Here is a 25,900-nt window from a genome sequence, read left to right on the forward strand (position 1 = left end):
AAATAAATAAATAAATAAATAAATAAATAAATAAATAAATAAATAAATAAATAAGAACTGTAGGCAGCCAAGAATGCTGACAGTGGGAGAAGTAGTCTTTTCCCCAGAGAAGAGCACACCAATTGATTATCCGATACCAAATGGACAGCCCTGAAAAAAACATACAGACAAGTAATTTTGTTATATGGGAAAAAACAAGCATTTTCTAATTACAGTAAAAGGACTTGTTTGGAAATGTGCCCCTTAGATGCCCATCGTCCATTTCCTAGGAAATTACTAGGACTTACTCTGCTGCTTGAAGGATATAAAGTGAGACATTCTAGTTAACTGCATAGAAATGAAAGGCAAGGAACAATTGGGAACTCATGAATACAAGCCTGGGAAAGATTGGTACCACTAACAATTTTAGAGTGGGTAGTGGAGACGGCTAAGTGGGTAAAGTGCTTGCTGTGCAAAACGTGAGGACCTGAGTTCAAATCCCCAAAACTTGTAAAAGCCATGTGCAACAATACACATAACCCCAGTTCTGTGTGGGCAGAGATAGGAGACCCAAGCTCTTGGTGAGTAGCCATTTTAGCCAAAATGATGAGCCATGGTTCAGGGAAAATTGTCTTTCAAAACAATAATATGGAGAGTAGTAAAGAAAGACTGGCCTGCTACACTCAACTAGAGAACACACACACAGTTCAGGTTTGGAAAGCATCAGCGTAGCAGAGTGTGCTCTTAAGATTTGTAGTCTAAGTTTTGGGGTGTCACACACCTTTAATCCCAGCACTAGGGAGGAAGAGGCAGGCAGGTCTCTGTGAGTTTGAGACCAGCCAGTTCTATAGAGGAATTCCAGGATAGCCGAGGCTACCCAGAGAATCCCTGTCTTAAAAAATAATAATAAATTAAAAAAATAAAAATAAAAAAGTATGATTTAAGCTTTAATAATGTTTCATTTACAAATGTAGGTGCTCTTGTATTTGTGGCATAGATATTCAGAACATGATATCCTCCTGGAGGATTTTTCCTTTGATGAGAATGAAGTGCCCTTCCTCATCTTTTTTGATTAATTTTGGTTGAAAGTCTATTTTATTAGATATTAGAATAGCTATCCCCACTTGTTTTCTGGGTCCATTTGCTTAAAAAACATTTTTCCAGCTCTTTGCTCTGAGGTAGTGTTTATCTTTGTTGCAGAGGTGTGTTTCTTGGATGCAGCAGAATGTTGGATCCTGTTTCTGTAACCATTCTGTTAGTCTGTGTCTTTTTATTGGAGAGTTGAGTCCATTGATGTTGATAGATAATAGCGACCACTGAATATTAGTTTCTTTTATTGTGGAATTGCTGGTGTTACTTTGTTTCATTGCTTGTTTTCTTTTAATTTTTTGTTGTGAAATTATCTATATCCTATGTTTTCTTGGGTGTAGTTGTTTTTGTTGGATTGGAGTTTCCCTTCTAGTATCTTCTGTATGGCTGGGTTGCTGAGTAGATATTGTTCAGGTTTAGAATTCTTTGTAGAGGAATATAGATTGACAGAGAAACACTTAAAGAAATGTGCAATGTCCTTAGTCATCAGGGAAATGCAAATCAAAACAACCTTAAGATTTCACCTCACACACATCAGAATGGCTAAGATCAAAATTCAAGTGACCATGCGTGCTGGAGAAGATGTGGAGAAAGGGGAACCCTCCTCCATTGCTGGTGGGAATGTATACTTGTACAACCACTTTGGAAATCAATCTGACGCTTTCTTAGACAATTAGGAATAGTGTTTCCTCAAAATCCAGCTATACCACTCCTAGGCATATACCCAAATTTTGCTCAAGTACATAACAAGGACATTTACTCAACCGTGTTCATAGCAGCTTTATTCATAATAGCCAGAAGCTAGAAACAACCCAGATATCCCTCAGTTGAGGAATGGATACAGAAATTTGATACATTTACACACTCAGCAATTAAAAACAAAGAAATCATGAAATTTTCAGGCAAATGGTGGGATCTAGAAAGATCATCCTGAGTGAGGTATCCTAGAAGCAGAAAGACACACACGGTATATACTCACTTATAAGTAGTAGGATAATCATACTAAAATCTGTACACTAAAGAAGCTAAGCAAGAAAGAGGACCCTGGGTAAGATGATCAATCCTCACTCAGAAAGACAAATAGGATGGACATTGGAATAAGGAGAAAACAGGAAAAAGGACAGGAGCCTACTACAGAGGGCCTCTGAAAGACTCTACCCAGGAGTGTATCAAAGCAGATGCTGATACTCATAACCAAACTTTGGGCAGAGTGCAGGGAATCTTATGAAAGAAGGGGGAGATGGTAAGACCCGGAGGGTCTGGAGCTCCACAAGAAGAGCAACAGAACCAAAAATTCTGGTCCCAGGGGTCTTTTCCAAGACTGATACACCAATCAAGGACCATGAATGGAGATAACCTAGAACCCCTGCTCAGATGTAGCCCTTGGCAGCTCAGTATCCAAGTGGGTACCCTAGTAAGGGGAACGGGGAATGTCTCTCACATGAACTCAGTGGCTGGTCATCTCCCCCTGATCATCTCCCCCTGAGCAGGGAACAGCCTTTCCAGGCCACAGAGGAGGACAATGCAGCCAGTCCTGATGAGACCTGATAAGCTGGGGTCAGATGGAAGGGGAGGAGGACCTCCCCTATCAGTGGACTTGGAGAGGGGCACGGGAAGGAGATGAGGTAGGGAGGGTGGGATTGGGAGAGAATGAATGAGCAGTCTACAGCTGGGATACAAAGTGAATAAACTGTAATTAATATAAAAAATAAATATTTAAAAGAGTACATTCTAGAAAGCTTATATATTCAAGGAACATAAATACATTCCACATACCAAGGAGCCAATAACCACTTGCATCACAGCCACCCATTTCATGATTATAAGTTTATAATCTTTTTTTGAAGCAAAAATTTAGAATTCTTGACTTAGTAAGATAACAAATCTATAGGCAGAAAGTAAGATTTTTAGATTGCTTACAGATTTAAGGCCTGTTGTGGAAAATAAAAAAATGGTGTGAGGCTAAATATGTTTGTTATTTACTGTATGATTATTACGGTAGTATTATTTAACCAGTTATCACAATCAGTAAGACACAGGCACCTGTTAGATTTTATAATTCCCTACTTACCTTGGGCTGGGCAGGTGTACCACCTACACCATCTTAGTAACCTCCCCATCTACCTCCCATCCCCAACCCAATGCCATCCACCTTAACCATTCCTAATTGGGCTGCTTCTTGTCCATAATTCCGTAAATACTTGCTTATCCTTCATCAGAATCACTTCTTTTCATGCCACTGTTGGAGTCCTGTCTGCCCATGTGGTTCCTTTTCTCTACCCCATCATGGGTTTCTCTTTCTCCCTTTCTGTTTCTCCTCCCCTCCTGTGGTTCTCCTGTTTCCCAAAGCCCAGGATCCTTGGCCACTCCCACCTTCTTCCATCCTGCCCAGGTACAGGCCTTTTTTATTAACCAACCAGGAATACTGTCTTAGGCAGGTTTATACAAGGATAGTAACCAGATCCGAAGGCTAGTAATTAGCATCAAAGTACAAGCATCAGAGCAGCCCCCACAGAAGCTCAGTGCTAGTGACACACATAGACTTATCTTCTGTTGTCAATGTGTATTTCATATTTCAAAACCCAAAATGCTTACTTGCACAAGCCAAACAGATTATTATTTAAAGAAGCATGTTTTTAAGTCTGCATTTTTCACATATTGGTGAAATTCTGACATGTACCCTATCCATTTCCAGACATATAAGATACTAAATGTAACATAATAGAATTGCTTTTAGATGGTAGTTTGTAAAGCAATCGCTTTGAAGGCTTTAACTGTAACAGACACTTACGAGAACCTTGGGTTTGTTAACATGGTTTTTAGTATTCAAGAAACTTTAAGGTCAGCAGAAAGCACAGTGATCTCAATGAAATGCAGCTTTGTCCTCCTCGCCAGTTCTTTCTTGTAAATGTTACTACGAACAGAACAATAGTGGTTTATTTTAAGTCTTGTTGCTTTAGATACAGAGAATTCGGTTCTGTTTTTACAACAGTGCATTAACTTTTGACCTTAGAAAATCGTTTAGATAAATTTATGTTTTGAAACACCTTTTCCAAAAGCTTTTTGAAGTTAGGTAATTGGATTTTTTAAGTACTAGGAATTAAACTGAGGGCCTTGCAACTCTACTACCTCTGCAGCCCCAAAGTTACTTTTTAATAGGATAAAATACCTAGGCCTTTTAATAGATTTCCCTCTAAGGCTTAAAGTCTTTTGTATTTCCTGGATATAGAATTCTATATATTAATTAAAATTGTAACTCTAAATAATCTGACTCTCAGTAAAGATTCAAGAATCCTCATCTAGATGAAAGCAATTTTCATCCATTTCTCTGAACATTGGCAATTTATAGAACACATTTGTTAATAGTTTAAATGCACTGCAAATGAGAGATGGATTCAATTGAGTTTATGACAGAATGATACAAATTAAGATCACCTGCCTACATAACCAATCTGTAAATGCCTCTTTTAAGCCTTATCTAAGCAAGCATCATCAGCTTGGTATTGAAATGAACTTTCCCTCTCCTTCTCCCTCCAGTTCCAACCTCTACATTTAACTCTGCATGTCAGCTAGGCCTTGCTAAAAAAAAAAAAAAAAAAAAAACCCTTAAAAAACTTTCTTTCTTTCTTTCTTCCTTCCTTCCTTCCTTCCTTCCTTCTTTCCTTTCCTTTCCTTTCCTACAAAATGGCAGCAAAGTAGAGAAATGAATATGGGGAAAAAGATGACACACAGACAAGGCAACGGCTCCTATATATTTATGTAGTCCAGAAATCACCACAAAAGCACGCTGGTTTACACATTTCAAATTAGACATTCCAAGAACAGCAATTTTAATGTGTGGCCTTTTTTTTGTTTGGTTTGGTTTGGTTTGGTTTGGTGCAGAAGTTGCCACAGGCTTGCCACTCATATTCAGGAAACCAAAGTCGGGTAAAGTTTTGCCCCTGCTTTCTTAATCATCTTTTGACTTGACTGGAAGCTCACCTTGGTAGTCAAAGCAAGTACAGATATTCACCAAAAGTTTTGGGCCAGTTTGAAGGGATGTTTAATAGTGATTCATTCTGACAGTGTCACAGTGGGCCAGCTATCCCTTCTGACGTGTCTCAGAAAGCCCCAACACCAAGGAGTTCAAAGTGAACAGCTCTTGGTTGAATGTTGGGGTCCTTCCAAGCAAATAAAGGGCTTTGTGGTTCCCTATAAGACCTTAGCACAGCATGTGGCCTGACACCCCATTAAGAGTGGGCCAGAATCAAGCGTTTGTCTTTTCTATTCAATAAATTTCTAAATAGACTGTTGCAGTAGCCATCCAATTTTCAATGTCCATCAAACTGTACATCATAGACTAACATAGAGTAAAGATGATAAGGCAGACAAAAACAGTTTACATGATTCATAGTGGTATCTTAGATAAACCACCAAAGTTACAAAAGACAAGTGAGAATACTCCCTAAGAGTTCCAAGAAAGCACAAACTTCATATCCCATGGTTGTACAAACTCCAGTAAGATATCTCAAGCACAGCTACTTTTCTGTGTACCTTGCATCCATTCCCTACTAGTTGCCGACACACAATTACAGAACACAGCCATCTCTGTCATACTGGCAAATCTCCAAATTGTTTAAAAACTCCATAGTGGCTTAGAAGACAAGGAACCTCAGAATTCAGACAAGTCCAGAAAGAACCCAGACGGCTCAACAGACTCTCCAAGCTGAGAGGGAGAAGAAAGAGCAGGGCTCAGGTACACTGATTGGAAGAGCTTAAAGGTCAGTACTCAGGGCTGGAAGTACTCAGTACTCTTTCCTCCACCTCACCAAATCCAAATAGAAAGCAGAAGAACATAGCCAACATGGAGAGATAAGAAAGGTACCGGGAATAAAACCTATTTCAGCAGCCCTGTAGACCCACCAATCTTCAGCCCCTTCATCCAGGCATGGCTTGCTTGAGTGGCTGATGCCAAGAGGCTTCTTTGGTCCTGGTTCAGCTTGACAAATTGTAAGCATAGAGTTTAGGATACAAGCGTTGGCCCTGGCAGCTCCTAAAAGCTTGGCTTGGCCACACAGCCCCATAATGCCAATTAAGGAGAGGAAGAATGCTGAAAAGCAGGGTGAGATTTAGTCAGTGAGACCACACCAGAAAGAGGACTAGATAGAGGTCTGGTGTCATGTCCGCCCCTGACCCCCAATCCTGTCTATCTTTTTAAAGGGACTTTAAAACTGACTTGGGGATTGTAAACAAACAAACAAAAAAAGTTACTATGGGAGTTTTCAAGTGCTGGTTGTTTATACTGTGTGAAAATCAGTAATGTAAGATAATGAGAGCCCAAATGAATGGGAATAACTGACTTAGAGGAAATCACTTCCTTCTGGGTGGGTGTACTAAAGCTGAAAGAGATGGGAATGGTTTTCTTGGTTAGTATTAGATGCATATTAAAACCACATTGTTGTTGCACATGAAAATAATACCTACCACTTGTTTCATGTAGTCCATGATTTTTATGTAGAAGAGAACTTAGTAAACCCTTACACTATCCTTAATAGATATCACTAGTTCTTTCATTTTAAACATAGAAAAATTGAGAGACCCAACTTAAGACTTTGGGACAACATAGTATATTTAAATAGAACACACAAATTAAAAAAAAAAACAAAAAAAAAAAAAACATACTTTTTGAACATTGTGTTAATACTGCCTCCTATTGGAAGGATGGTGTCCACAGTGACTCCTCCTACTTGGGAACAAGACTCCCCTTCACAAACGCCTCCGCACTCACCACTCCTTAGTCCCGAGCCCCCAAATGCTTTTCAAATTTAATTTAAGGCTAAATTAGAGGATTTGTATGAGCTGATAATGATCTGCTAGTAATTATTTTCGTAATATAGCCAAATACTTTATAGCTGTGTGTCTAATAAGATTTTCATTACGTGATGTAGCCTCGTTTCTGGAGTTATTGTGCCATGTTAACTGGAGGCCTAATGCCACATGATGTCAGAATATTTAACCTGCTTCAGTGAGCTACAGTGATTTTGCTCTTTTAGAGGTACTGCCTCGGACTGATTCTTATTTTCACAATAAAGCTGCTGATAAAGCAAAGGACATGTTCAAACTTAAGAATTATTCTCTGAAAAAAATTAACAATATCATAAAGATGGTCAATTATAATATATCAAATTACAGTTATGATGTTAAAGATCTCTTGACATAAGCCATTGTTTTCTGAATTTTTTGTGTTTCTTTTCTACAAATTAGTTCACAGCGGCGGTGTGAACTGTCTGTCATTCCATCCTTTGGGTAACAGCCTCGTCACTGCCTCTTCTGATGGAACACTTAAGATTCTGGATCTCCTAGAGGGAAGACTCATATATACACTTCAAGGACATACGGTATCAGTACTAAGATTTCTGTTTCCCAAATGAGGTACACTTTAAGTTCTGGTCCTCTTTACTATATGCCTTTATTATTTCTTTTAGTAGTAATGTACATTTGCTGCTACTCCTATAATTTGATTATTTTTACTTCTAAGTTTTTAATCTCTGAAGCAATTCTTAAAAATAATATTTATTGTTGCTCTTGAAAACCAATTCATTCATTCATTAAGTAATTACTACTAGCGTGGGAATATCTTTATGACAAGCTGGAGACCTAAGTCAGGGTAGGCTCCTGGGAAGATATGAGAGGATTCAAGCAGAGACTCCTAGTAGCAGAAACCATAGAGACTGAAGAGGACAACATCTAACTAGACTAGTCTTCTATTAAAGGGCAGGAAACACCAACCCACCCACAAAAAATTCTACCCAGAATTTACCCTGCCTATGAGATGTGCAGGGATAAAGATAGAACAGATAGAGCAGAGATTGAGGGAATGTCCAACCGATGCCTGACCCAACCAAAGACCCACCCTATCAAGAGTGTCGTCCCCTGACACTATGAAGGATATTCTGCTAAGCTTACAGACAAGAGCGTGTCAGAGTTACTCTCTTAAAGACTCTACCCAGCAGCTTCAAAATAGATTGTGAGACTCACAGCCAGATGTTGTTGGTCGAGGCATAGTAAGTTTTGGAGAATAGTGGAAAGAAAAAGAAAAGGACCCAGAAGTGACAGGCAGGAGCTCCACAAGAAAAACAACAGACCCAACTAAGCAGCTCCCAGAGAGGTCTGCTTGAAGCATAAACTAAGGACCTACGCCCCTTACAAAGATGTAAGCAGATGGGCAGGTTAGGCTTCAAGTGGGTCCTCTACTAAGGAAAGTGGGGGCTGCATCAGACAGGGACTCACTTGCAGGTTTTAGATCACTTTCCCCTGGCAAGACTGGTTTGATGGGCCACAGGGGAAAAGGACATGTTCAGTCCTGATGCAACTTGATGAGCTGGGGTGCATGGGAGCTCCCCTTTTCTGAGGAAAAAAGTAGATGGGAATGGGGAGGGAGAGAGTAGAACTGGGAGGGACGGAGGGAAAGGTCTGCAAGGATGTAAAGTGAATAAAATACATGAGAAAAAAACAAGTAACTACTATTGCTCTTTCAGTAGCACAGGCTAACCTGCTTAGATGGAGGTGGATACTTCTTGTCTCTCCCCTCATATGGCTACTGGTTCCCTAGCTCCCATACTCAGCTCTTAGTCCTCTCCCCATCCTTCCTTCCATCGATCTGATTGGTGAGTTTCAAAGAAATTTAGCAATCAGAGCCTGACACCTTCTCCCTGCCCTCAGCCATGAGCCTGCCTTTGGTGTTTCCCTCCGCTAATTCTTTTTTATTTTATTTCTTTTCACAATTTATTCATTATATATTCCAATTGAAGCCCCCTCCATCAACTTCCCCAGTCCTAACCTCCCTCCCTCTTCCCCTCATCCCCTTACCCTAGACCACTGAAAGGGGGAGTTCTCCACCATTGCCATCTGCTCATAGCTTGTTAAGTCTCATCAGGACTGCCTAGAACCTTTTTCTTAATGGCCTGGCAAGGCAGCATCATCAAGGGCGAGTGATCACACAGGAGTCAGCTGAGTTCATGATAGAGGCAGCCCCTGATCACCTCACTCAGAGATCCACATAGAGACTGAGCTGCCAATTGGCCACATCTGAGCATTCAGTGTTGCCTATCACTAGGCCATCATGCCTGGTTCATTCCACATACTATCTCTAGAACACCCATTTGCCTGCCAGATGCACCATAGTCTTTTTTAACAAACTTACTGGAGACAAAGCTGATATTTTGCTTCTACTATTCCTTATTCTTTTGTCTCACTTCTCAGTTGTTTTAACTAAAGGAAAAGAGATTGATACATTTTAAGTCTGTAAACTAGTCTTCTCTTGTGGGTAAATATACAAATTTGTAAACTTTTTAGAATAAAGTACTTGTTTTTTGCTTTGTTCATTGGGTATTTTCTTTTAGGTGAGTACAAGCTCTCATATCTCAAAATAGAATGGGCTTCGAGGTCTAAAAGATAAGGCTTCACTCTGCCTCATCTGCCCTACCCAATTTCCTGCTCTGCTCTTTTGTTTTATAACAGGCTTAGGGCAAAGCAGATCCAGCTTTGTGCAGACACACAAGTTTAAGGCAAATAAATACAATCAGTCAACAATGGCCAAGGGTTGAGATATCTATAAAGTAATACTACATAATTAGGACAACGGTAGAACCACATTTAGGAGAAAAACACTGCACACAGATGATGTTTCTCATCTGGAGATAAAGGTGTTTATGAAGCTGCAACAGCCGAACTCTGTGGCAGGGTGACTGTTGCTTCGATAAGAAACCCTGACAAGCAGCTGATGTGAGAAAAGACTTATTCCCATTACGGTTCTAGAAGGGGCACAGTGTGCCAGGGAGTCATCCAGAGGAGCATGAGGCCAGCCTGTCATACTGCATTGGTGATCTGGAAGCTGAGAGAAAGAGTGTGGCGGGGAGAACAGGGAGTGGGACCAGGTTATAAAACTGGGAAGCACACCACAGTGATGTACTCTCTTCACTCCTGAAGATTCCATGCCTTTGTTGACAGTATCACCAGCTTGGGATTACGTGTTCAAATAGAAAAGCCTATGGGGACATTTTATACTCAAAGCATAACACGGAGTATATTTAAATAAAGCAAAATGTTTTCTCCAAAATTTGGTATATTCTTTAAGTGTATGTTAAAATAATTCCTTCTGTCCTGGTGGACTGAGAGATTATGTACCTTGGTCCCAAAGTAGAGATAACCAACTTCTCAGGAATCATTTAATTTTAAGTCCTCTTATCTCTCAGTTGAAAATGTCAGCAACTTCCCCAGTGGCCTCCAACTGTTCTGTGGTATTCTAGTTGCTCATCCTCGTGGTTGTGGTGTTGATTTGTTATTACTCACAGCTCTCCCCCTGTATCCTGCTCTTAAACTTTTAGTGGCTGCCTGTAGCCTGCTTCAGAAGAGAGCTCTCAGTGAGTCTGTTATGGTCGGGAAATAACCTGTGTTTATGTAGCCTCAGTCCCATTACGTTGTTCAGTTTTTATTAGTAATTGGTTAAATACAAACCAGAAAGCTAGAAAAGGCTTAACAGAAATTCTAACAGCTTATACATATGCAAGCTTTTTCTTTTTTTTAAGGCCATTCCATTCTTTTGCCTCTTATCACTTACTTGTGTTCTCACATACTTGGGGCGGTTCTTTATTTGTACCCAGCCACCATTTTTAGCTACTTGGTATCCATCAGACACTAGTCAGTGTATAAAAAGCAAAGGTGGTACTCAGTCCTGTTAGCCATGAGGAAACAGCTCTCAGTACTTTTTTCCTTTACCTCCTTTTGTCTTTTAGGGACCTGTCTTTACTGTTTCGTTTTCGAAGGACGGAGAGCTGTTTGCATCAGGCGGTGCAGATACGCAGGTCTGTACATCTTTGATTTATGGACAGACCTTATGCCCTTACTAGCTGGTTTGTGTCTGTTGAGATGATCGTCAGTGGGTTTTTAGGTTAAGTTGGTGACAGGTTTGCTGTCACATAACTGAAATAGATCTAGTTGAACAGGCACAAGAATTCTACAGGTATTTTCTCTTGGTATAGTTATCGTAAATAATACATTTAGTAGACATTTACTGCGTGCCCAGTTTCAACGTTCTTTCACCTGACTTACTGCCTAAGATTTTGCTGTACGTCTTGTTTCTTCAAATATTGAACCTCCTGAGGATATAAATCTAGGTCATTGCTGCAGCAAATGTATATATACAAGAGATGACCAAAAATTATTCATAGCCAGATTAGTAAATAAAATCAATGGGCAAGTCAAAAACATGGTGTGGGGTTTTTGGTGAGGGGCAGGGAGAAATGTTTTGAGTTTATAAAATATTGCCTACCTAAGAATTTTGTTTGGTTTAGTTTAGTTTGGGTTTGAGGGCAGTATTTTTAAGACAGGGTCTCACTGTGTATCACTGACTGGCCTAGAACTCACTATGTAGACCAGGCTGGCTTCAAACCTACAATGATCCACCTGCCTCTGCCTCCCAGCTGCATGTCTGCCTCATCCAGCTCAACATAGGGATTTTAAGTTGGGCACAAAGGCAATTCAGATGCTAACTCTCCTCCCTGCCTGAAATAATAAAGAGCAGTGACAGGCATGCGTATCTCTACGCACAGCTGTTCTGACTGTTCAGGGCAGTTCTGCCTCTTTGACTTTTTAAAATCAGCTCTGTTATTTATATGCGAGTCAGTAAGTACTAATGCCATTGACTCTCTGTAGGTCTTGCTGTGGAAAACTAACTTCACGCAGTTACACTGTAAAGATCCTAGAAGAAACCTGAAAAGGTTGCACTTTGAGTCCTCGCCACACCTTCTTGACATCTACCCACGGTCGCCACACGCCCACCAAGATGACAAGGGCACTGTTGAAGTGAGTATGCTGTGCGCATGATCCTACACTTCGTGGTCACTGCAGGGCTGTTAGTGAACCAGCTCCTTAAAATTAGACTGAGGTATGCAAGACTTAGTCCTGCCCCCAGATAGCAACACTCTGAGGAAGTCTGTTGTTTCCACTAATAAAATAAAAGCATGGGTGTACGGTAGTGTGTGATAAGGTCAACAGCTCTTAGGTTCACTTTTTGAAGGCTCAGAAATAAAGCTAAAAATTGTGTTGACAGCAATAAAAATGGGAAATCAAATCTAAGGCTGCAGAGTCTTAACTTGTTTCCTAACCAGTCACTTTTAAGAAGGTTGTCTGATGAGCATCATGAGACTAGGATTAAAAGGCAATTATAACAGCATTTTTATAACAGCAATTGAAGCAGCCAAACAAACAAAACCACCTATGAACATTTAAAGAAAATATTTATCACTAAATATAATAATTGAGACCATTTTAGTGCTTACATGCACACAGACTCGCATGCGCGTGCGCGCGCACACACACACACACACACATATTTACCTTTACAAGCCTGCAATAAAGACACTTGCCACACTAAGCCTGACATGGTCTAACTTCAATCCACAGATGCCACATGGTGGAAAGAGAACCTAACTACCACAAGTTGTCCTCTGGCTTACACAGACACACACACACACACACACACACACACACACATACTTACTTCCTAAGTGAAAATAGCTTTCTGGGAGTGGTTCATTGGATTCTCACTTTATGTACTATATTGGCCTTGAACTCAAGAGCAATCCTCCTGCTTCAGTGTCCCAAGTACCAGGATTACAGGCATGAGCCACTGTTGGAGTCTTATCAGTTTAACAGAAAGCATTTGTTGAAATCAATTTAAGTTTTTTCCCTTCAAAGAAAAATTTATTTTGCTGAGTCATTACCTCATGTTAGGCTCTGAGTCTGTCTTGTATGATTCTATTTTTAAGTCTGTTTCTGTCCCAAGAGCTAACACCAGAAATCACTGTTTTCCTGCGCATTTGAGTTTGCTCTTCTTTCATTACAGACTTTGGGTTTTAGAGTATTTATTTTGCTTTCTTGTGTTTTCTTGTTTTGGTTTCTGAGCCCTTAGCTTAGACTGGCCTTGAACTGTAGTGGAGGATAACCTTGAACTCTTAATCTGCCTGTTGCTGCTTCCCAAGTGCTCAGGTCACAGGCTTCTGCATCCAGCACACACTGCTGAGACTTAATTTGCACAGTAGCCTGAGACACTCCAACCCACTTTCTATTTTCCACTCAATCACTTTCTTAGCTTTGTTTTCATCACTCTTGGTTTTTCTTGGGCCTTCTTGTTGCTCTCATTTGAAGTATACATACCCTAAGCTCTGGTAGTTTTGCTTTCTTTGCTGGTTTTGAAATAGGGGTCTCAGCACTATCTCAGACTGGCCTTGAATTCCTGATCCCCAAGTGCTGGGACTTATACATGTTCTTCATACCTAGGAGATTGTTTCTTAAATTTTGTCTAATTCATCCATATTTGGGAATTTCTGGTGTTATTTCTTATTGACAGTATTAATTTTTAATTCTTGTCTGTAATTTTTATCCTTTTGGATAGTCACCTGAACATTAAACCGCTATGCTTTATTAAATGTTTTTACTATGCCATCATTTTGTGCCTGCCTGCCTGCCTGTGTGCATTTGATGCTGGGGCTCCAACAAGGACTCATACATGCTACGGGAGATCTACCACAGAGCTTAGCCCTCATTTTTCCTTTTGTTCTTTGAACAAAAGAATACATATTTTTAAAAATAATGATTTATTCTTATTTCATGTGTATGGGTGTTTTGCCTGCATGACTGTGCACTATGTGCATTCAGTGCCCGCAGAGGCCAAAAGAGGGCAGCAGATCCCTTGGAACTGGAGTGACAGATGATTGGGAGTGCTCTGTGGATGCTGGAAATCAAACCTAGGTACTCTGGAGAAGCAGCCTGCTTTTAACCACTGAGTCATCTCTCCAGTCCAAGAATGTAATTTTTTCCTCAGTTGTTAGTTATTAAATGTATTTGTTGGCTTCTTATGTTCATATACTCATACAAAATAAGTGTGTGTATGTGTGTGTGTGTGTGTGTGTGTGTGTGTGTGTGTGTGTGTGTGTGTGTTTCTTAAGTGTCCTTTTCTTGTGTTACAAAAGCTGTTTTTTCGGTCCTTGGTGGCTTTTACCTGGACTTTATTTCTACGACTTGTCTGGGCGTGGTCAGAGTGAAGAAGTCCCTGGCCCTGTCACTTACATGGCACTCAGCCAGGTGACATGTAATAAAGCTACAGGTTTCCAGCTGAGTGGTCTTTCCTTGACATTGTGCTGTCAAGCCATCTGCTCTGGGATTTACTATCAGTTCCAGTCATTTTAGAGAGCTAGACTTCACAGTGTCAACAAGTTGACTGAGTCGCTTGCTCTGACTCTTCCGTTGAGAGCCCTGAAACCAGCCAGGCTTCTTTGTGTGGTGCAGCGGTCAGGATGACCCAGGCTGTGTGAAGACACTCCTGGCTGAACTTTTCTCATGTGCACTTATTTCTATCAAAAGCTGCCTTTTCATTATGAAATGAGGGGACAGTTGCACTGTGTGTAATGCAGAGAACAAGCCTGAACATTTTGTATGGCCCCAAGGAAGTTGGCCTTGGGTATGCTGTTTAAATCACCTGGAGGTACTCATGTGACTGACTTTTTTAAAACACCTCCAGATGCTGTGCCAGAGAAGTAAAAGGATTCTTTGTATAAACAGCCAATCACCTAATTTTAAAAATAAGCTCACAATAAAGCAAAATATGATGTTTTTTTTGTACAAAGCTTATTTTTAGCATTATAAAAATCATTGGATATCAAGTTATATTTAAATTTTTCAAGTTAATGAATATATATATCCCTTGCAGAAAGAAAAAAAAAACTGCTTAATTTAAAATTAAAACCTTAGATCAGGAGAGAAATACTGTGCCCACTTATGATAAATTATGCTTAAAAATACTTAATTCTGTGGGTTAAGTTTTCTGTCAAACTGAAGCATCAACCAAGGACCGTGTATGAACTGGACCGAGGCTCGCTACAAAGATGTAGCAGATGGCATCTGAGGATTCGTGCAGGTTCTCTAGTAAGGGAAGTGGGGACTGCATTGGACAAGGACTCACTTGCCAGCTTTTCAGTCACTGTCCCCTGGCAGGACTGCCTTGCCAGGCCACAGGGGAAGAGGACAAGCTCAGTCCTGATGCAGCTTGATGAGCTGGGGTGGATGGGAAAGGGAGCTCCCCTTCTCTGAGGAATAGGTGATGGGGGGAGAAAGGAGAGTGGGACAGGGAGGGGAGAAGGGATGGGGCTACCACCGGGTGTAAAGTGGATAAAAAACAAATTAATTAATTTTAAAAAATTGAAAAAAGTTTTCTGTCAAAGCTTTAGAAAAGTACACTTATATTATTTCAAAAATAATTTTAAAATGAAAACATTCTGTGTTCAGAATTTAATGAAAATTTAAAAAATTATTTTTTTTATCATAGTATTGAAGTAACTTCTCTTCTTTTTAGTAGTCATGAGTGTTTTATTTTTGGGTTTTGAGCAGTATAGATTCCCTATGCTTTATATATTGCTATGTTTTCTTTTTTTAACTACTTAATTTATTTTACATACCAATAAAACTTCCCTCCCTGCTGGCCTCCTGTTCTCCCTTTCTCCACAGAAAAGGGCAAGCCTTCCATGGGTATCAGCCTGTCTTGGTATATCAAGTTGTAGTAGGACTAGGTGCATCTTCTGCTATTGTGGCTGGGCAAGGCAGCCCAGTTAGGGAAAAGAGATCCCAAAGAGGGCAACAGAGTCAGAGACAGCTTCTGCTGCTGCTGTTAGGAGTCCTACATGAAGACCAAGCTGCACCACTGTTCCATATGTGCAGAGAGCCTAGGTCTGTCCCATGTATGCTTGGTTTGGTGGTTCAGTCTCTGTGAGCTCCTATTGGCCCATGTTAGTTGGTTCTGTATGTTTTCTTGTAGTGTCCTTGACCTTAGTTTCTGCTCCATCTTTACCCCTGCATAATCATGTTGGCAGGACAAATTGTGGGTCTAATGTTTTCCGTCCACTGGAAGTCTTTTCTGGTTATAGAAGATGGCTGGTTCAGGCTCCATATTGCCTGTTGCTAGGAGATTTAGCTAGGGTTACCCTCATAGGTTCCTGAGAGTTTCCATTTTCCTAGGTCTCTAGCTTGTCCCAGAGATGCCCGCCCCACTAGTTCTTTCTATCTTAGTACTCTCTCCCTCAGTCCTCCTCCCCTTGATCCCTCCTGCTCCCATCCCCAAGCCCTCCCTCAGCAGGTTCCCTCCATCCATCAACCCCCTCAATATCTATCCTCTTTTCCCTTCTTAGTGAGATCCTTTCTGGGCCTTCCTTGAGCTTCTTTGGGTCTGTGGATTGTAGCATAGTTATCCTGTACTTTCTAACTGCTGTCCACTTATAAGTGATTATGTACCATGTTCACCTTTCTAGGTCTGAAAGATAAACATGCTATGTACTTACTATGTTTTCTTAACCTTCTGCATAAAATTGTTTGGCCCTTGCAAAGCCCACTGGCTTGCCAGCCTAAAGTGCTTTATTTGTTTGAAGGTAAGGAACCCTGCAGGAGCTCAGATCTCTGCTCTCTCTGCTAGATGTATGAATTGCTAATCCTTACATAGACAGAAGGGTGACAGCCAAACTGCTTGAGCATCCACCAGAGGACACTGCGTGAAAGACCTCATGGAGTACAGAAGCCTCCCTGTGTCTCACCTGGTCTACTGACAGACATGGAGCTGAACCCCCATCCTGATTAAAATTAAGCATGAGAACAGTGTCTTTCCATGTTTTTGGGACCCAGTTTTTACATGAGTGTCTTCATACTTCATAGAAGCCTATATACTTTAGTAGTAGTATTTCATGTCAACCGTGTCTCCCTGCCATAAGAGAACTATACTGTATTGTCCCAGAAAAAAAACAAACAAACAACTTTCCTTTCAAAGTGTATTCATGATAGTACATTTGCATGGCACTGTCTATTCCTCTTTTGCATATTTAATGAGAAAACCAGAAAGCCTTCTTAAGGGATGATGATAATCTTTGTGAGACTAGGGTCTCACAGTTATTCTAGACTTAGACAGAATATTAGAAGGGAACGCACTTACATCAAAATTATTAATAAAATAAACATCTTGTTTGCTTTCAACTGCCAAATGGCCACTTGAATATCACATAATATATAAATTGCATATGAAATTCTATATATTAGCTAGCAGGACAGAACAGTCCTTTCATTTAAGTAAATATTTTATAATGGCCTGACCATGATTCATTGTTGAAAATTCTGTTGTAGTCATATAAATCTTCAAATCTTAGATCAGGTTTTTACCTTAATCTGCTAATAAGGTTAAAAACATTACCACTGAGGGCAAAAATATAATTGCCTGACTACCAATTCTGTATTTTAATTCTAGCTGAAGTATACGCTTAAACTGTTTTGGCCTCAGTAAATGTCCTAAGGCATGTATATGATAATAATAGTAATAAGAATACATAATGCCTATACAATATTTTTCCATGTCTTTACATGAATTATTTAATAGTGCTACAAACATTGAAAATCAGTAATGTTTTTATCTACATGAGAATTGGAGTGATTTGGAGCTGAAGCTAGTAGCTAACAGCCCTGTAGCTGCAACCCTGGCCCTCTGTCTCGTTGTACACCCTTTCCCATCTGTTGCAGAGCTTCAGCTTCGTAGAAGTTACAGTCTGGCCCAGCGATCAGACACTGATGTGTCTACACTGGAGGTCGAAGCTGTAAGGGCTCGTTCCTAGCTCTTCAGAAACTTGTAGTCTAGGGAAACATTACAGACTGTGCTAGTGCGGGTATTGATGTTCTTGAACTTCTCGGTAGACCCTCAGGTCAGTGTGAGGGTTCTTGAAGGTTCTATACAACCTTCTCATTCATAAAAATCCAGTTGTCAACCCCCGTTGGGCTGCTGAGAACCCAGACTCTGAGTCCCACTCCATTTCAAGACAGCATGATGTATGTGCAGCAATTGTGCTACAGTGTAGTAAAATACTGTCAGTTACATAGAGTCCAAACTTGTCTGAAATCAAAGACTTTTCACAGGAGACACCGATTTTTTTGTAGTCTGTGGCTTAAACTTTCCGAGCAGTTTCTATTTCAGAGGAAGAAAACCAAGTGGTGGCCATTTTAATATCTACACTAGGTGGCAGTAGAGAAAAGAGTAAAATGTCTCTCTGACCAGCTCAGCTCAGACTAAAAGGAATTAAGTCAGCCCAGATGTCTCCTCCTCACAGAGATGGATGAGGACATGTTTGTTTTCTACTAGAAAACAGCTGGAAGGAAGAAGAGGTGTTGGACAACTGGGCCAGTGTCCTCCATCCTTCTCAAAAACAAGTTTACCCCTCTTCAATGTGTTGGTACACCTCTACTTTAACACAGTGAGCCGGAGCATTATAAGATGAGGTTAGCATTTCTAAACCACAGCTGGAGGACAGAGCATGGTGACACACATGCCTGGAAGTACAATGCTTGGGAGGCAAAGGAAAAAGGAACAGGAGTTTAAGGCCAGCTTGTGGTACGATAGGTCCCCAAAACAAAACCAGGCCAGCAGGTATAAAGCAGGCTCAGCAGGTTAAGGCATTTGCAGCCCACCTGTCAGCTGAGTCTAATCCCTACGATTCACATGGTGGATGGAAAAGAAAAACAAATCTCACAAGTTGACCTTAAACCTTCACACATGTACAATGGTGCACTCACATACATAAGCATGCATGCGCTCTCACACAGAGAGATATAAATAAAGTGTAGTAATTATAACTTCAGCTGTGCCCATCAAGCCTGACTGCTTTAAAGGTCAGTTGTTTGCCAGGGGTTCAGCCCACTAAGACGTTAGTACTGTCCCCCGTCTCCCTAATAGGTCTCTCTAAAGCACTTTAGACTCCAGCCTCATGGTTTCCCCAAATTTCTTTGAGTTGGCCTTTTCCCACTCCGTCGTGTGTCTCTTTTTTCCTGCCTCTGCGCATTTGTTCATTTGCACCATGCCTATGCTCTGCCAGGGCACAGGGGCAGCTCTTTGTCTCACCCTGATCTCTGACTAGTTTTTTAACATTTTCTTTCTTTTGTTTGTTTCCATTTTTGTGTTGAGAAGCTGTATTAAACTGTGTTTCCTTCCTAAGTATCCTTTGTCACTGAGCAATGTGCTAGAAGTTTTTTCTGGGGCCCTAAACAGAGTGCTGGACCACTGGTATGCTATAAAGTCCTGTCATCCTGTTGTCCGTGGCTAACTTCTTCAAGGGCGATTGGATTTTATTTGGTTTGTTTTGGGGCCTTTGAAATAACTCTCCTCAGAGGCAGTCATCAATACAGAAAATCATTCCCTCTTTTCTGTAATTTTCATACATATGTGTTTTCAGATCTATAATTAAATATTGTTTACTTTTGAATGGTCAGAAACATAATTTTGTAAATGGGGATATATTGAGTATGTTTTTCTGCAATTTGCCTTTTTATTCATATAAAAAGCCTTGAGATGTGTGGATATAACATGAATTGACACACTTACATGTCGTACAGAGCTGTGTGCTGCTCATCTTTACAGCCATGTTGTGTTTCAGTGACGTTACCTTACAGGCAGTCCCCACAGTAGCGCTCACAGTCCATGCTGCTTCAAAGCGCTGTGTGCGCTGCTGGCAGTGTAGAACACTCTAGTTTCCAAAATGGCGTTTCTTTTAACTGTCACTTTTGTTGTGAATAATGCTGCTGGGCACCTTTATAATGAGTTGATGCAGATAAACTCATCAGCCTGTAGGTTTTAATTCCTGTAGATTTTTTTTTCTCCCATGGAGATTTGTTTTCTATATTTCCATGTATAAGCTTTTTGTATAGCTTTTAGATATTTGCCCCTTTTATATTAGACATCATCATATCTCCTGTTCCATTGTTTTCCCCTTGCCTTATTGTTTTGCTTTTTCCGTTTCTCAGATGTCATTCTCCATCCTGGTTATAATAAAGATATTACTTGTTTGTTCCTATTGGTTTTATAGTTTGATCATCACATTTCGGGTTCTACTTATTTCCTGCCTACCCTGCCTAGCAGGGATCCATGGACCTAGCCAATTTTTAGAATTGTCAGTCTTCCTTCTCTATTAACTAATGTTGCCATTGAGTCTGACTATGCTTCTTTCCCACCTATAGCGTATCTTGCATCCGATCTAGCTGTGGTATAGCTTTCTGTTTACTTGTTCCTTTTTTTAATGACAATGAAGTCTTAGTTTTTCCCATAAATATTTGGGGAATTTTCTTCATCTTCATGGTATTACCGTCCATATTTTAACTTCATGTTGAAATGCATTTGGGTTTGTGTGTTGAGTGGGTATAGTAGTGCGCTTCAGTTCTCTTAGTGGCGCTGAGGACCCAGTGGTACATTCTGTTTGCTTCTCCGTCAGCCATCACTGCATTTTGAAAAAAAATTTATTACTTTCTGATTCTTACATCTTAACATTCTATTTTTTTTTCTTGTTTTAATGTACTGGCTAGGATTTTTTCTGCATCCCTTGAGGTGGGTCTTTCTACTTTCTATTCCTCTGTAGATGAATTGTCAGTTTCATGTACGTTGGTAGGTTTAGTGAATTCATATTTTGCCAGTACTTGTGTGTTTATCAATGAGTATATGCTTTGTCTTAGAATATATTATGAACGCTCTACAGTTTGTTTTTTTTTTTACAAATAGTACATGGTTTCTTATGATAGAAGGTGTCACATTAACGTATTATATATGTGTACACAGATTAATCCAAAACTTGAAGTAATGGATCTGCAGAGTTCTTCTCCCCCTGTTGTAGATGTCATTTCGTTTGATTCAACCACAGTAAGTTTTCTTTTCTCTAACTAAATCAGTGTTAAATTATTTATTACAGTTATTTCCTTCAAAAGTATGTGGGACAGGGATAAAATGTCAGCTGAGAAACCTATCATTTCATCATAGCAGGCCTTTATATAGAAGTCGTTTATAAGCTTCTAAACAGCCACCAGAGGGAGCAGCAACCATTTGCAGAACAGCTTTTCCTTTAAAGACCTTAAAGTCAGTCTAATTTACCCTCTGTCTCCCTGCTCCTTGTTCCCCTGCCGCCCCTGCTCCCTGCTCCTTGTTTCCCTGCCGCCCCTGCCTTACACTGCTGTCCCAGAGTAGACTCCCTGCCTTGTTGCCTTTAGAAGCTCTAAGGACAGCAGTTCCTTTCCCCCCTCCACCCCTATTTTTTGTTAATCTCTTGATGGATCGTCCAGAAATAAAGTATCACTATTACTTGTAATTTTGTTTATAAAAAGTATCTGTATATTCTGCATTCTGAATGTAGGCTTCAGAAATAGCTTGAGCTATATCCTGAGTCTGTTTGCTCTTCTAAACAAATCACAGGTAACCCTGCTGATTAGCACAAGCCTTGCTATGAGAACAGGAAGAACAGTGTTGCTTTTGACAATACTGCTGCTAAGCTGTCCATTTAGTCCAGTATTGTGGGTGAAATTTTAAAGAACCACAGCCTGACGTAGAGTCGAGTAGATTCCAAAAATAGTGTCTCTGCAGATGAGTTCCGCCTGTACCAGGAAGTACTCGAGTTTCGAAGTGCCCTCTCAGCACTAATGTTGGGCAGAGGACATTCTTCTCACAAGAAGGTGCAGTAACAAGAACCACATGGTAGCAGCCAGGTGCTCCTTATCAAAGGGGAGGTCAGGGCTTACTGGGGAAGCTGGTCTGTGCACTTAGCATGCTCACGTACATAGCCCCATCAGCATTTCTGCATGAATGAATGACTTGTTAAGTCAAACATTAGCTAGCTTTCTTAAACTTGCCACATGCTTTTTCCATAGTCTTCAACAAATTTGACATAACACATGCCATTGACCTTACGTAGTCCAGTGAGTTGTTTTATACTGTAGGTAGGTAGCTTATGACATGGGCCTTCTCCTTATGACAAATTCAGCAGACTAAAATTTACTATTCTTGACCTAGAAACTATCTCTGATCATTAAACCTTTTTGTTCGACTTTTTGAGCTCCAGTCTTTCTGCCAGTGCCCTTTAAGCATTGCAAAAACTCAGGACTTGGAGACTCTAAGCATACTCATGGTTTGCTGCAATGTGGGCCAGTCCCCAACTAGGACAGAAGAGTGCTTATCCCAGAGTAACCAGAATCAGCTAGTTTACATGGTATCTGTGGGTACCAAACATGACAAGTTTGACAGTTGTTATGAAACATGAGTAAAACTGAATAGAGTAGTTATCTACAAAGATGGAGCACTAGCTGAACTGTGTGAAACAAAGCCAGTCTAACATTGGTGACTACACTTCACATGAAAGATTCCAGGGAATTGGTTTTAAAAATAGTGATGCCAGACACTGTAGCACATCTCTCTCATCTTAGAATTTGGGAGTCAGAGGAAAGAGGGTTTGAGTTTGAGGCCACCATGAGTTATACAGTAAGACTCTATGCCAAAAGACTAAGGGCTGGGGTTATATGTCCATAGTAACTTACCTAGTACATGAAAGGCACACTAAAGTGAGACTTAGCTTTCCTCTAGTATCTTACTATTGAGAAGAAATTAAGGCATGCGGTATAACAGTTGGTATTTGTGGCTTGCACTTCTGTCTCTAACGCCTGGCAGAAATTTTGATATAATATTTGGGAGTCAAAATCAGTTGTTACCAATCTGTATATTTAAAGTTTGGTTGTACCCTTCCCCAAATGTTTCTCTGCAAAAGGTTGGTATTGGCAATTATATAGACATGGTTTTTAAATGTTTATCTTCTCAAATGCCTTAATCTTTATTTTGATTATATCAAGTCACTTACTATGTAGTTTTCTGGCTTTTTTTTAAAGAGCCTTTTCTTCAGGATTTTGGTTTGAGTCAGTATCTTCATAGAACTAGAACAAGGTTCTGCCATTAAATTTTGAATTAGGGATGTCTGGGATTTAGTTCAGTACTTGAAGTTTGGCTGCCATGTTTGAACCCCTGCTTCCATCCCTAATATGGGGAACAACTGTACATAAGATAAGCATTTAGCACTTACTGTCTATGACATGGCTACACAGGGTAGGGTGCCAGATCCTCTTTGCTACTCTTCTCAAATAGGAGTAAAATAGAAGTTTGTTGGGACTGAAGAGATGGCACCATCTGCAAAGTACATGCCATGTGAACAGGAGAATCTGAGCTCCCCAAATCAATGAAGCTGGGCCTGGTGGTGAGAGCCAGTAACCCTGCCGCTGAGGAGAGCCTGGCCAGATGGTCCAGCCTACTTAGCAAGTTCCAGGCCCTTCAGAGACCGAGTCTCAAAAGACAGAGTGGATAGCCTCCAAGAATGACACCTGAACATGACCTCTGGTTTCCACATTTACCTGCACACTTCTGCCTACAGCCAGGCGCGCGCACACACACACACACACACACACACACACACACACACACAAAGAAACTTGTTACTTTCAGGTAAAATATAGTCTTAAGGTTTGGGGGTTGGGGGGGTTGAGACAGGGTTTCTCTGTGTAGCCCTAGCTGTCCTGGAACTTGCTTTGTAGACCAGGCTGGCCTCGAACTCACAGAAAGTCACCTGCTTCTGCCTCCCAAGTGCTGGGATTACAGGCGTGCACCACTCCCGACAGCTTAGTCTGAAGTTTTAATGTATTAGTTTTATTATTTGTCCTACAGGTAGATGAACAGAATGCAGTCAACACTCTCACGTTCTTTTGTCTTCATCTTTATCCTGGCTGCAATGCATAGCATAAATGTAACACCTATGCCTTTCTTTAGAGTTAGGTACAGCATTTCAGATCAAATTAATTATTTATAGTAAACTGAAAAGTTAAAGTTACATTCCCAAAAAAAAAAAAAAAAATCCCCGGATGTGCAGTTCTTTAAACCAGTGGCCAGATGAAGACGGGCTGCCAGGAGAAGTGTGCAAGGTGCTGCCGCGGGGCTGCTCGGCAGCACCCACCCTCAGCGGGCAAAATAAGGTAGCGGTGGAGGGAACAAAACAGGGTTCTTGATGTCAAGTATAGAAATGCTGGCAGAGGCAGTGTTCCAGAAGAGATTATTAGTTGCCTGGAGAGGACAATAGAGGACTTCCAGGAGAAATCTCCCTTTAGACTGAGCAGAGATAGGTAGGATGTTTTACTGGAAATTTCAGGAAAGCAGGACAAGGTTTAATATATTCTTTTAAAATTTTTTGAAAATGTGCACCAAGATAATAAAATGTACTGTAATCTACTTCTGGATATCCATCTCTCCTCCTGCAGCTTGCTCCTCCCCCACCTCCATGTGTGTGTGCATGCACGCATGCACACACTCCCCAATCTGTTCCTCCCTCCCTGTGGTGTGGCTTTACTTCTGGGTGTCCTTGAACTCCACACCTGTAAGTTTTGGTCCTTTACATTGCTTTGCCCAATAGGTGGCAGATGTGACCAAATCCTGGAAGGATGCACACTCATATATATCCATGTCCCCCAGTAAATGTCCAGGAGCTATTCTGTGTTGTTCCCCATTCTTGGCTCTAAAGAATTGAGAAAGAAACAGTAAATTAAAACCTGTCCCAAAAGCTCCATTTTGTATCTTAGGGAAACAGGCAAGTTTCAGATTAAAAACCTAAGTGTATTTGGATAGTGTATCAAAACCCCACAGAAGAAAAGCACTCCAGGCTTTGGACAATGGCAGGAGGCTTCGGGAGTGTGGGCAAGACACCTGTCACATGGCAGGTGCCATCTGAGTAAGGAAGTACTGCTGTGGCAATGGGGTAAAGGACAATAACTAGAGAACTAAGGAAATAACCAGCTTGGGCAGTGGTGGCTTGACACAAGGCAGGAGCAGGGGAGGCACTCGTGGATGGCAGGGTTCTGACGATATCTGAAGGCAGAGCCAAGAGGATTTCCTGACAGATTGGATGTCAGCTGTGGGATTGCCTACCTCCACTCCCAGGGGACAGTAAGGTGTAGCCCTGAATAATCTTAGGGCAGCTGGGAAGATCTTCTGGTTCAGCGTCATTTTGACAAAGAGCCATGGAGAGAAAAACAATTGTGGTTTTCTTGTCTTGGGTTCTAGACACAGGGGAAGGAGATCCTCTGCCTTTCCTGTGACTTTGGGAAGTGCACTGTCTAACGGCACTTAGATTCACATTTCTCAGCAAAGTATATTGGCTTCTTTTTTGCGTCAGCCTATTTGAGAGAAGAGAAAGGTTGCCCGCTTTCATGGACCATATGGTACATACTACCTACAAAATAATGTGGTATGGACACATTCGGACACAGGGCGAGTAGATTTGCCGACAGAATATTTCCTCTGGTGTTGTGACAACGGTACATCCTGGTTACCGGACAACATTGTGTAACCAGCTCAGAGTTATTTCAGTTTCTAACTGCTTATGTAAGCAAAGATTGGGAAGGACTTATTTGAAAGAACACAGTGTCTGAAATCCAAATGTCTCTAAACTAAAACAGAATTTTGACAACTTAAAATGCACGTGCAGGCTAAAGAGTACATTAAGAGTACTGACTCCTCTCTGGAAATTCCGGGTTCAATTTCCAGAACCCACATGGCCACTAGCACCTATCTGTAACTCCAGTTCCAGGGCATCTAACACTGTCTCCTGTACAAACATACACACAGGCTAAAACATCCACACAAATAAATAAATAAATCTTAAAAAAAAAAAAAAAAAAAAAAAAAAAAAAAAAAACAGGCGCACCTGGAAGTCATGGTGGAATAGCCTACTGCCGCCTTTCCCTTTCCCTGGGCTAACTCTCCTGTGTTACTCACAGGCATCTTCTCACTCTGGAGTAGGTCAGGGTCTTTTTAGGGATTTTAAACTCTGCAACAGCTTATCAGGATGTGTTTGATTTGTTAAGTTTAGCACATAGGATTTCTGACCAGCTCTGTTGGCAGGCTATAGGAAACAGGCGAGTTTGTGTGTTTCTG

General features: G+C 40.8%; 1 protein-coding gene across 3 annotated transcripts in view; it reads left to right on the forward strand.

Moving 5' to 3' along the window:
* Poc1b (POC1 centriolar protein B) overlaps positions 1 to 25,900 on the forward strand; it is a 134,181-nt gene that overhangs the window by 76,053 nt on the left and 32,228 nt on the right. For 2 of the 3 annotated variants that reach the window (XM_055627775.1, XM_055627773.1), the window contains 4 exons: positions 7,312 to 7,445; positions 10,842 to 10,910; positions 11,761 to 11,910; positions 20,729 to 20,809. In XM_055627775.1, the coding sequence (XP_055483750.1) occupies positions 7,312 to 7,445; positions 10,842 to 10,910; positions 11,761 to 11,910; positions 20,729 to 20,809 (434 nt within the window). The remainder of the gene's footprint in view (positions 1 to 7,311; positions 7,446 to 10,841; positions 10,911 to 11,760; positions 11,911 to 20,728; positions 20,810 to 25,900) is intronic. The other variant, XM_055627774.1, reaches the window with a different exon arrangement.

Source organism: Psammomys obesus, unplaced genomic scaffold (genome assembly GCF_907164565.1).
Source record: "Psammomys obesus unplaced genomic scaffold, mPsaObe1.curated_primary_1811, whole genome shotgun sequence".
Lineage (NCBI taxonomy): Eukaryota > Metazoa > Chordata > Mammalia > Rodentia > Muridae > Psammomys > Psammomys obesus.